This window comes from Manis pentadactyla, chromosome 16, assembly GCF_030020395.1.
Source record: "Manis pentadactyla isolate mManPen7 chromosome 16, mManPen7.hap1, whole genome shotgun sequence".
Taxonomy (NCBI): domain Eukaryota; kingdom Metazoa; phylum Chordata; class Mammalia; order Pholidota; family Manidae; genus Manis; species Manis pentadactyla.
In genome coordinates, this window is record NC_080034.1 from 21,567,293 (window position 1) to 21,580,740 (window position 13,448).

The 13,448-nt window shown below is 39.3% G+C and overlaps 1 protein-coding gene across 1 annotated transcript in view; it reads left to right on the plus strand.

The window, feature by feature from the left end:
* Window positions 1-13,448, plus strand: part of PKHD1 (PKHD1 ciliary IPT domain containing fibrocystin/polyductin) — a 453,696-nt gene that overhangs the window by 302,991 nt on the left and 137,257 nt on the right. Inside the window, exons 55-57 of the mRNA XM_036916397.2 lie at window positions 6,666-6,820; window positions 8,137-8,289; window positions 12,171-13,049. Of these exons, the coding sequence (XP_036772292.2) occupies window positions 6,666-6,820; window positions 8,137-8,289; window positions 12,171-13,049 (1,187 nt within the window). The remainder of the gene's footprint in view (window positions 1-6,665; window positions 6,821-8,136; window positions 8,290-12,170; window positions 13,050-13,448) is intronic.

Genomic DNA, 13,448 nt, shown 5'->3' on the forward strand with positions numbered 1-13,448 from the left:
ATGGTGGTGGGATTTTCGTTTGTACCAGGTTATTTTGATGTTTCATATTTGTAATACTAACTTGGTGTATGTGGCGCTCTCTAGTGCCCAGAAGCTCTACTCTTTGGAGCTGCTCAGCCTGGAGGGGTCACAGGTGAGCAGTGCTGGTCCCTGCTGGGAGGAAAGAGCTCTTTCCTGCTTCCTGGCTGCAGTGCCTGCCTCCACTGCCAGGGCCAGTGGGCTGTGTGCCCATGGAAGAGTCTCTATGCTACACTGTTGTAGCTGCTGTAGGTGGGGCCAGCCTCCAGCCTCCTGTTGGCCTGGTATGATGGCAGGGGCAGCAGATTTGTGAACTGGTGCTGGCTGGGAAGAATGAGCAGCAGGCTGCATATCACAGTGGTGGGGAAGGGGGACTCTGCTCTGTGTTGCCAGCCAGGGGGATGGATCACCTGAAGCTCCTGAAAGTTCCCAACCTGCTGGGCTGAGTGTGCCAGGACGATTTTGTCCACCTCTCCTTTCTCCTAAGCAGCAAGCTGTATGAAATCCTTGCCCCTTTAGTAGCCCTTTCACTGTTTGGAAGTCTTTCAAAGTTCCTGCCTTTCTTTTGTCCTGTAGCAACCAGTTGCAGGTACCTGTTCTCCAGAAGCAACTAGAATCTCAGTCTCTCCAAGTATTCTGCCTATCTTAGCTTTCCAATCCCACTAATCTCAAGAGCACCATGTAAGGTAGGTTTGTGCTCTCAAGCAGACCTCCAGGGCTGGGTGTTCAGCAGTCCTAGGCCTCCACCCATTCCTGCTCCATTTCTCTTCCTCCTGCCAGTGAGCTAGGGTTGGGGGAGGGCTTTGGTACTTTACCCTTTTCCATGGGGTCTATTCTTTTCCCCAGACGTACACAGTCTGTCACAGCCTTCTTTCCTACTGCTGTTTCAGGATTGCTTGTATTTGCTATATTTTCTTATTATATGTGGTTTTGGAAGGAGGTGTCTGTCTCACCTCTCACACAATCTTTAAGTCAATCCTCAAAAGTAACCCTTCTTAATCCATTTGGGAGTCTGTGATAGGCCCAATTTCTCTATTTCAACCTCATTTGTTTCTACTAAAGGAAGTTCTCCACACTCAGTAGGGTGCAAGTGAACCCAGAGCTGTTGGACTTTCCCTAACTTTTGAGGAACTTACTCTCTCCCATCTGCATCTGACTCATTTCAAAAGTCCAAGTGACTATAGTAATACTGCTGTCTTTGCTAAGAGAACAGAATTTAAATGTTCTCACCCCCAACACTCCCACAAAAAGGGTAAATATATGAGGTAATAGATGCATTAATTAATGTGATGAGGAGAGGCCTTCCCAATGTATACATGTCAAGTCATCATAATGTACACCTTAAATGTCTCACAGTTTTGTCAATTACATTTCAGTAAAACTGGAAAAAAATATAAATTCCAGGGGAAGGATTTTTGACAAAGGGTTTATGGGACTATAATCTGCAGCTCTCACTAGGACCACTTAGTATGGTGGAGGAAGAAAGCAGTTTTCAGAAGAGATAGGGTAGATTTCTTGTCATAAAGGAGAAAGGGTCAGTTTGATAAAGAATTGATATCTGTCACAGTGTTCTCATTGTCCTCATCGCTTTCAATACCTCAGATAGTCCAGTGCAGTCTGAGGATCCTCTGTACATTTCAATGGCACTAATTAAAAAATTAATAAATAACTTGTTTTTTTTAAAATAAAGCTTCAGTGTTAGTAACTGAGTTCAGAAGCTTATGTCCATCCCTGTTCCTTAGAAGAAAACATTTTGGCATCTGGACACACTGAACCTGTCAAATGCAGCTATTATCATTAAGAGCTCCCCAGTGTTTAGTTAGCAAATTCATTTAAGTTGTAGGAGTTTATATATGAATGTCTTGTGCATGGTTGTGAAAACTTTTAAAATTAAATTTGGAAACATATTTTTTTTCTTGGCAATTATGTTCTTTTGACCCAAAGTATTATATTTTCTCTAAACTGGGTAGAATGTTAATGCCAAAACAAAGAAAACTGTGCTGGTGTTTTGTTTATATTTTTTAAAAAATTATCTTTTAGGAGACTTCAGTAGAGATTATTCAGTTTCCTCTCTCTCATCATATGGTTTCCATTTAGGCTCAGTTATGTTGCAAACAGCTTTCTTAATTTTATTTATTAATTTATTGTTTTAGGTGTGTTTTGCTCAGAACAAGAAGGGTCTCTCCTCTCCCCTGTAGCCATAGGATTCTTATTAGTATTAATCAGACACATGGAATACTGCTGAGACCCAAGCCGTGCTTAAGCTAGGATTTCTTGAAATGGTTGAAGGGTATCCAAAGTGTGCATGACCATGAGTGGGAAGCACGGATGTTAGAATTTAAGGAAAACTGTTATTTGACTAGCAGAACCATCTAGGTTAGTGATACTGAGACCATTATTTCCTTTGAAGCTACCACTGTTGCTGTATGGACATAGAAGTGGGTAGGGCCAATTCACTTGTATGTGGTCCTTATGAGATATAGAATCCCAAGGCTTCAGGAGTATAGAAGAGAGATAAATTTTCATGAACCTGTAAGGTTTTGAAAGCTGTAACAGAAAAGGTCACCTTAAGTTCATGTACATATTTTTTTATTGAAATGTGGTTGACATATAATATTATCTTAGTATCAGGTGTACAACATAGTGATTCAACATTTATATACATTACAAAGTGATTGCCACAATAAATCTAGCTACTATCTGTTACCATAGAAAGTTGTTAGGATATTATTAACTATATTCCCTATGCTGTCCATTGCATCCCTGTGTCTGATCTGTTTTTTGCAACTGGAAATTTGTATTTTTTTATCCCCTTCTACTTCTCCCATCCCCTACCACCTTCCCCTCTAGCAACCACCAAGTTATTCTCTGGTATCTATGAGTCTGTTTCTATTTTGTTTTGTTTGCTTGTTTTGTTTTTTAAGATTCCACATGTGAATGAGATCATATGGTATTTGTCTTTTTCTGTCTGACTTACTTTACTTAGGCATAATACTCTCTAGGTCCATCCGTATTGTCACAATGACAAGATTTCATTTTTTTATGACTAATATTCTATTTTACAAATATATTATATATATTTATCTCACATCTTGTCCATTCATCTATCTATGGACACTTAGGTTGCTTCCATGTCTTGGCTATTGTAACTAATGCTGTAATGAACATAGAGGTGCATATATGCATTTATCTTATTGAATTGGTGTTTTCATTTTCTTCAGATAAACACCCAGAAATGAAATTGCCCAATCATATGGTATTTCTACTTTAAATTTTTTGAGGAACCCCCCTACTGTTTTCCATAGTGGCTGCACCATTTTACATTTCCACCCACAGTGTAGGACAGTTTCCTTTTCTCCACAGCCTCGCCAACCCTTATGATTTCCTGTCTTTTTGAAGGGTGTGAGGTGATGTCTTGTAAGGATTTGCATTTTCCTGATGATTAGTGATGTTGAACACCTTTTCATGCGCCTGTTGGTCATTTGTATGTCCTCTTGGGAGAAATGTCTATTCAGAACCTCTGCCTATTTTTTAATTGAATTTTTTTTTATATTGAGTTGTGTGAGTTCTTTGTATATTTTGGATATTAACCCCTTATCAGATATGTCATTTACAAAGATCATCTTTCATTTGTTTTATTTATGGTCTCCTTCACTGTATGAAAGCTTTTTAGTTTGATGTAGTCCCATTTGTTTATTTTAGTTTTTGTTGTCTTTGCCCAGGGAGACAGATCCAAAAATATATCGCTAAATCTGATTTTAAAGAGTTTACTGCCTATGTTTTCTTCTAGGAGTTTTATTATTTCCAGTCTTACATTTAAGTATTTAATCCTTTTTGAGCTTCCTTTTATATGTGGTGTAAGAAAGTTGTCCAGTTCATTCTTTTGCATGTATTTGTCCAGTTTTCCCAACACCATTTATTTATTGAAGAGACTGTCATTTCCCCCCATTGTTTGTTCTTGCCTCCTTTGCCAAAGAATAATTGACCCCTGTATGTTTTCAACATAAAATGTGGACTAATAATTTCACTAACTCCTTTTTCTCTTTGCCTAGAATGCAGCTAGGTGCTATGGGGCTTGCATAGCTAGGTAGTTATATTTTCATTAAATATTAGCTAACAATATCAAATATGAATAGCCACAGAAGACAAAAGTTCAGAATCAGTTATAGGGCAGTATTATCTATTGTGTCAAATTTAGAATGGAAGAGAAATGGGGTTGGCAGTTCAGCGGAGAAGAGACTCCCATGGGAAGACCTGTTGAAGGCAAACAAACTCCAGTCGGTCTTTAAGAATGAGTGGACTGAAGGGCAGAGTAAGAGCAAGGATGTTTTAAGCGACAGGTGAGAAACACATGGCTGTTTCTTGGGAGAATGAGCAGATTCATCTGGCTGGGACAGAGGACTTACATAAGCGAGTTAGGGAGAAAGGTTTTATCTGTTATAGTTTACATTAGGGTCCACAATGTGAGCACTGTATGGATTTGACAAGCATATAATGACATGTATCCATCCATACTGTATCATATAGAATAGTTTAATTGTCCTAAAAATCCTCTGGGCTCCACAAGAAATGAGTTTTGACTCATTTCACAAGGAGCTTTTCAGAACATTATGGCCACCTATTATCTGAAGAACTTTATTCAACAACATAAACAGTAATAAAAAGATTACCCAGGTTATATGGACTATGAAGGAAAAGACCAGTTTCAAGTATGCTGCTAATTGACTTTTGTGTGATCTTATGCCCATAGCCTTATTTTCTTTTACAAAAACAATTTTTTTCTCACTATGATATACTACCTATTAATTTAGAAAGTTTATATTTAAGTGACAATCATTAATAAACCCAGCATCCACAGGTGGGCTAACATTTTAATGTGACTCTTTCCTCTCTTCTATTTCCTGTACATGCATTATTTTTATTTAAAAAAAGGGAAATACTGTTTTATATCCTGCTTTTTTTCAATCAATACATCATGAAAAGAATTCCTTGTAATTCATGCTGTGCTACAATGGCATGTTTTTAATGGTTACCTAGCATTTTACTGTATGGGTCATAGACCTTTCATAATTTCATGGATTATCATGATAGCATTATAATATGTGGGCATATTGCTTTTTACTACCATTTAGCTGGTGAGGAACTAAGAATCAGACAGGTAAGGCAAGTTTACTTAATGGAGAGAACGTGGACTTGATCTGGAGTCTTCCTTGTCCTAATTCAACTTCTGGCTCCAGTCCGTTATCTAGTCTTAAGTTTTGTAATTTGACTTCTTGGATCTTAGTTTCCTTGCCTTTAAAGCTAGTGATTGCTTCAATATACTATACTGAGTTTCCCAGGATGTCGTATCAAATAAGGAACAGAGGTAAGATTAAATTCTTTCATTAAAATTGTATCAATTGGTAATAGTCTTTCTCTCTCTGTGACTTTTTCTCTACCTGCAGATTCCCAGATTTGAATTAATTACAATCTGGTTCATAACAGACTCATACCATTGGCCCAGGAATGATCCCCTTTAATTTATTTGTTTCTTTTATTGTTGTTAATATTATACATATATTAAACATCTGAGGATCCTGCATCCACACAATAGACTCTTTAAGGATGTTTACTAGTCAAAATCTAAGTTGTCATTATTTAATGCAGATGACATATTTTATTTACCATTGTATCTCTAGCACCTACTAGAGTGTCTGATACATACATATCAATTGTTCCATCGATGGATGTCACATGATCAAATGGCCTTCACATGGTCCTGTTGTCTGGATGAACATTTACTGGCAGAAGAGAATCTATTGTCAAAGCTTGCTAAAAATTGAACACTAGAAAAGAAGCAGGTCATGAAAATAAACTTAAGTCACTGAAGCTGGTAATGGAGAATAAAGCAGACATATTCACTAGGAAAAGCTAGGCGGCAGTGAAAGACTGAACAGAAGTTTCATTAAGTGTGAGTTAAAAAAACAAAAGTGAACAAAACCCTCACTGTTTCATACCGTGATGAAAGGACAGTGCTTGGAACATAGCACCCTCGGGGAATGTATACAGTCGTTTCGTCCGACTATCACACTCGGATGTTGGAGGGAAGCTTTAAATATTGCTACTTTTCAGATGAAGGTAGGAAACTCAGAAAAGTTAGGGGGCCCAAGGTTACATAGCTACTAAGTGGCCCCTGTAGAACTCCCACTGTATCTGTCTGATCATGAAGACAGGAGCCTTAATGCATGATGATAAATTGTCCAAAAATGGCATTATAGGTCTTCGGAAAATTTGAGAAAACATCCCTTCTAATATACATTTATTATCCAAACTGTTTCCCAATCAAGGAGGATGATTTCTTTTTTAGTAAACCATGTCTAGATGGTATAGATGGTATATATTACATAGAACTTTACTCTTTCTTGTTCCTTTTTGTGGATTTCTTGGCCACAGGCCTTCTTTATTATCCTTGTAATCTGTGCACATAAGCCAGAATATTGACTCCATGACCATTATGGTTTTTGCAAAAGCTTTTTCTTTTTTTGTGTGTCTTCAATCTCCCTGGGAGGAACCATCAGTTGTAGTGAATTTCCTTTTCTTTCTGCACTTGTAGTAGGTGATCTGTGTTGCTCTGCCTGCACTCTTATACCATCTTGCTGCTGTTACAGAATTATATTGGAGGACACCGTGGATTGGCGACCCCATGACAAAATCGTCCTTAGCTCCTCTTCTTACGAGCCTCACGAAGTGGAAGTCCTCACTGTGAAAGAAGTCAAGGCGCACCATGTCATGATCCATGAACGGCTCAGGCACCGGCACATTGGTAAGGTTTAGGTTTGTTGGTTAAAGGAAGTGAATAAGCCTGGAAGAACGTGTTGAGCAACCTGGATCCAATTGCTGTTCGGAGGGGATGGATAATACCTTACTGCTGCCCTAGACTCGTCTTAGGATGCTTTATTTCTATTCCTTCATTAATTTTATTGCCTAGTTTTTAAAGAATACTTAGATGTAGACTACTTTTTCTTTTTCTTTTTGTTTATAAAGGCTAATCTAGAAGCAAGCTGAGAAGTTAAGAATCTTGTTCAAGGTCACTAGGCATTTTCGTGGATAAACCAGAATAAACCTCCAAGGAGCTGAGTTTTCAGTTCATTTCCTGCCACACTGAATCAAACAATCACTTAGAATATGGTAGTTACTATAAGTAATGACTTCTTTTTCCATACTTAGGCATGTGTCCATCCCCACATGAAGTTCCTTTTGATGTACTGACTACATCAAAAGAGAGAGAGAGAAAGAAGAAAAATACTTTAAAAAATATGCTGAGTATTTTTATAGACTATACATAGTTAAAATACAGTCCACATAAGTAACACATAACCGTAGGTTTCCTTGTTCATCTAATGAATCCATTTAACCCAAGCAATATAGCTAATAAGTAACAAAATTGGAAATAGAGGTGTGAGGAGTTTCTTTTTCTCTCTGATAGGTCAAAGGGAAATACATGTTTTCAACAGGACTCTATCTAAAGCTATTTTGAAATCGTAGTTCCAAAGATGATTTAAAAGTGGCCGAGCAAAGAGAAATCTTCAGCAATCCTTGCTGTAGGATGGCGGGTGAAGTGCAAACGGAGCCGCTGAGATGCTCCTTCAGGCAGCGTGAGCGTCAGACCCACCAGGAGAGGCTCTTTGTGTCTTCCCTCCTACACAGGCTGCTTTAGTTCTGTCACTGTCACCCTCAGTTGATCTGGGATTCTTCCGGCTCATGAAAGGTCCACAGACGATGTACAATCGGAGCCTGAAGTCTCACCTGATGAGTTTAGGGGAGGAGGTTGGGGACCCCACTAACTGCACAGGTCTGCCCTGACTTCCCTGTCCCCAGTACCCACAATTACTGAGGAGAAATGAATTCTTGTTCAAACACTCTCACACTGATCCCAAAGAGAGGCATAGGAACAGGCTTTTCATTTCTCAGCTGACATTTGAGGAGAATGCCTGAGGAAAAGCAGACCTTAATGTTGGTTGGACTTTCAGGGGGAAAGGGATGTTTTCATTTGACAGGTTGGCAGGGTCCCCAGCGTGGTTTCTGAAATAGGTTTTTCATTTTTTTAATCCTCCCTCCCCCTAATTTCTGATGCCCCAGGAAGCGTCCATGTCATGGAGGATGGCCGATACATTCGTTTGGCTGCTGAGACTGGGCTTCTGACCCGAAATATACAAATCCAGTCTGATAAATCATGTAGTGGGAGGCTACTTGTGGGGTCCTACAGGAAGTCCAGCAGTGAAGAATTTTCAGGTAAATGGAATTTAAATATACTATTACTGATTGGAGCCTATTCATCTGGGACATGCAAGACATTCCAGCTGCGAGAATTTTCATTTATAAAACAAAGTGTTCGAATTAGATGGCTCCTTTGTGCTCTGAGAAGCTATGAATTTTCAATTCTAATCTGTGCTTAATTATCAGTGTGATGTTAAAATAATATACTAGCGATCAGCACATATGCACATTTTTTACCTCAAAGAAAACATCTTCAGCAGATGTGAAATTTCCTCTGCTTTGAAATTATAGATGATTTAATGACCACTTGAATTTTATCTCTTTCCTGAATTTCTATTACCCTTTCCCAGTAGCATGCTATATCTGATGGCAGGCCTCAGCTCATGCTATAAATTAATAGCATAAATTTAAATAAAAACGATTTCCATATTCTGGACTGCTTTAAGAATCAGTTCAATCTCTCTCTCATTTCTTTCAAGCTTTAGCTCTTTGGGAATGCTGCAAAATTATTTGATTTGGATACCTTGTTTTTAAACTTGTGTTCCCTAAGTATATTCCAAAGGCGTTTCCTGGTCAAATAAATTTGGGAAAGGCTGTCACAGTAGCTCCATCAGAGGAAGTCACTGAGTACATGAATATAACAGAGGCTCTGAGAAAGCCTGGAATAAAGGATCTAAGTATATTGAGCATGAAACACTTCTTTTGGCACATCTGTTTCATGAATATGATAAAGGGCAGTGTTTGGACCTTGAACCACAAGTTTAGGATTTCTGGTCCAGAGAGCTAGTTCATGCGCCATCCATTCTCAACACAAGTGACTTTGCTCCGCCTCTGCTTGTCACAACTTGGGGGAGCTTCCGGGACCTAGTGGGTAGATGCTAAACATCCAGCAGGGCACAGGCCTCCCACCAGAACGGATTATATGGTCCAAGGTGTCAGTAGTGTTGAGGTTGAGAAATTGTGCTTTCAAAGACTGATGAGTGCTGAGTCTTGGTCTTGTAGAAATGAGACAGAGCCTCTTTGAACCAAAACCAAAGGCCAAGCTCAAGCATGGTCAGAGGAACAGGATAGGAGGCCAGCTCTTATGGTTGAGCACCAAGCCTCAGCTGAATCAGCTGCGAGACTGACTTGGTCCTGAACCTCTGACATTACTGGTTCAGGGCTTCTTAAGTCATCCCTAGCAGAAGGGAAAGAGGGCCTGTGCTGAACCCAGAACTATGCTGCTTTTCATGCCTACTTTATCTCATTTAATCCTAATAGCCATGTGAGAGAGATGTTTTTAAAGATGAGAAATAGTCTGTAATATAATAGCCTGCTTATTTGTCAAACTCCATCAGGAGCCTGTGAACTCCTTGAGGGTAAGCCTGGGTCTTTCAATTCTGTTCTCCTCATACAGTAACTGCTGTGTATTAGGGGCTCCATAAATGTGAATGAATAAAATATCTAAAGAGTGGAGAAGTCATCCGGCTGGGAAGTGGAGGGTGTAATACTCAAATTCAAACCTGATTCTGGAGCCCTTGTTAAATAAACTTTTAATTTTGTAAGCATTTGAGATGTATGGAAAAGTTGCAGAGATCCTATGGAGAGTCCCTGTGTACCTCTCACCCAGGTTCCCTGCTGTTAATATCTGATGTAACTCTGATACATTCATCAAAACCAAAACATGAACATGGGTGTATTACTATTAACTGAACTCAAGACATCATTCACAATCTCCGAGTTTTTCTGCTAATGTCCCTTCTCTGTTCCAGAATCCAGTCCAGCTCCCACACCTTATTAAGAACACTTGGATTTTTCTATATAACTCCAGAGCCAGGAGTAGGTCAAGGGGGACAGCTACGGGTATTGAAAAATTATAGGTCAGAAAAGCAGGCCAGGACTTCTAATCCTTACTTTTAAATCAGAGGCCTCTGTCATTATCTTCCTTCTAATCACTAACATCCAGCAAGTTGTATACAGGGCTGTGATTTTTGAAAAGAAAAATAGGAAAACAGCTATGAACAAATCATTGCTAAATTCTTAATTTAAATGCTCAAGAGGTTTTAAGTATTTGTTATTGATTAGTTTTCAGTCATTGGTTAATATATAATATGCATGCAAGTAAAAAGATCTTGTACAGTTTAGAAGTGTGAATTACAACCATGTAAGCATAAGATGTAAAAAGACTAATTAAAATAATGCTGACATACTGCTTTCACTGAGATTCTAGACCCACTCTCCATTCTACAAAATTAGCTATGTACGAGGGCTCACACCAGCATTTGATAGCCTCGGTGCCAAAGTTCAACAGAGACAGGTTTGGAAGCCCTTTCAGCGATGTGCTGTTGGTGAGGGACCCTCTAAATTATATCAGTAATGTTATCACCAGACAAATAGTTCTGGGATATTTTATCATTCTGTGACTATTTCTACACTATCTACCAGTACCTCCTTAATCAGTGTCATTTGAAAAACTTAGATACATTGGGATCCTGTTGCATGGCTGTGAAGACATACATGGTCTTTCACTCCATCTGCCCTTCAGACAGTGGCTTGGCTCTTCATGACAGCTGATCGTGAGGGTTCTTCTGGTTTTTCATCTGTGAAAAGGGAGTAGGGAAGGTGGAGGATGTAGGCTGGACTGCATTTGAGTTCTAAACACTATTACGGAGACACGATAGCTCCCTCCAGTATTCATGAGAGAAATAACTTTATAATTTACCTTTGGCAGTGCCTTAAAAAAAATAGAAAAAAGGAAAAGAAGTGAGGGGTAAGTCTGACCTTCCGAGCTGAGGGCACATGACTCATTATTGGCTCATAGTTATTGCCCAATCACCGGAATTCCAGTGCAAAGCTGCTGTTTTCTCCTAGTACATCTCCCACTCTCCCAAGTGCCAGCAGGGAGGTTAATAGCACATCTGCGTCCAGGTGACTAGATCTAAGTCCTGGCATGTTCCTTAACTATATATATACATACATTCACATGTAATATATATGTGTGCCTGATACATAATGAGTACTATGTAAGAGTTAAGCATTATAGTTATTAATTGACCCATTTCTTCCCTCTAATCATGTCACTATCTATTTACCAAGAGTATATATGCTGACACATTAGTACTCATTTCATTTTTAAAATCAACCTAACAGCTATATTTTATATTGTATTTTTAACAATATCTACTTAAAACAGTACAAATAAAATTTCCAATCACACTAAATAATTCACTATCTTCTACTGACACAAAAGAAGTAGAAAATCTTACTGTGAAAAGAAAAAAGGAATTATAATACGGCTAGGATAAGAATATAGAAAATACTTTACAGGGTCTTTAAAATAATGTAAAATATGTTATTGCCTCTATCATGTCTTAATCAAGAAGCATGTATTATGTTTCTGGGCATAAATTGAGCACAAGTAAATTTGGTACTTACACTCTTAAGAAATACTTGAAATGTTTGATATAATTGACTATTATATGCATTCATGTACTATTTTTGTGGGGATGGCTATGGCCTTTTCACACAGGGTCACTGAAAGTAGACATGCCTTTGAGGTTGAGCGGCAGGAACCTACATGCTCTTCATTCTTATCTAGTTCCTTGACCCAGCCCTGCAGACAAATGCACAGCATTTTTAAGCTAGCTGTGCCCATCTCCAAAGCTTAGCTCTTACCCCAACTCTTCTTTCTCCCTCCCCATTCTACCAACAGACTCTTCAGACTGCGCGTGAAACCTTTGCGGGATGTAATATGATATTTCTAATGATTCACATTTTGTTAGTAAGATTCAATGGCATGAAATAGAATTCTGGAACTGAGAATAAATGATTGCATGTTAAGGATGCCCTTAAATGCACCATTCTTCTGCCTTTTGTAAGAGAGAAGAAAGTACTGATGATGAGCATTTTGTTTGTAGGTGTGCTTCAACTTTTCAATGTGGAAATTCAGAACTTTGGGTCACCACGGTATTCCTCCATCGAACTCACTAATGCATCGGCAGGGTCCTGGATACTGTCTTCTACTGTGCACCAAAGCTGCGGTGGGGGCATTCATGCAGCTGCCAGTCACGGGATCATTTTAAATGACAACATCGTGTTTGACACAGTTGGGCATGGCATTGATTTGGAGGGTCAGGACTATTCTCTCTCTAATAACCTTGTAATTCTGATGACACAGTCAGCATGGTCCAATTCTTGGGTGGCGGGAATCAAAGTGAACCAGGCAAAGGACATCAGCCTCTATGGCAACGTTGTGGCAGGATCGGAGAGACTTGGCTTCCACATCCGAGGCCACCGGTGTTCCTCCCCTGCAGCTGTTTGGTATGACAATGTGGCCCACTCAAGCCTTCATGGTCTCCATCTCTACAGGGAAAGTGGACTTGAGAACTGTACCAGTATCTCTGGCTTCTTGGCCTTCAAGAACTTTGACTACGGTGCCATGCTACATGTGGAGAGCAGTGTGGAGATCGAGAACGTCACTCTAGTAGACAATGCTGTTGGTCTGTTGGCTGTAGTGTCTGTGTCATCTGCGCCACAGAATTACATTGAAAATGTACAGATTGTGCTTAGGAATTCAGTCATTGTGGCCACGAGCTCCACTTTTGACTGCATTCAGGACAGAGTTAAACCTTGCTCTGCCAACTTAACTTCAAAAGATCGAGCTCCTTCCAATCCAAGAGGGGGTCGAGTTGGTATTTTGTGGCCTATTTTCACCACAGAACCAAATCAGTGGCCTCAGGAGCCATGGCACAAAGTGAGGAATGGCCATGTAATTTCAGGAGTCATGAAACTTCAAGGTAGGATGTTTGAGTTTCCAAACAACGTAGTTTCATGCAACTGTGCATGGAATCTTTAATAGCCTTCTGAAATTATATCAACCAAAGGATACAACGTAGGCTACTGCTTGCTGTCCAATTTGCAGCCTGCTGGGTATTGATAACCACAAAGGTGATTTATAATGGCAGTGAGTGACTCCTGTCATTGTTTTATACATGTTGAGGTGCCTTCACACCAATTATTTAATTTGACTATATGGCACTTAGGAAAGCATTATTTTCCTTATTTATAAAAGTGGAAATTGAGATGCAGAAATTATTCCTCACTGAAGCTGTTTAGTACTTGGTAGAGCAGCCAGGATTAAAATCAAACTTATACCACAACCTATTCAGTTAATCTTCTTCAGATTTCTTTTGTAC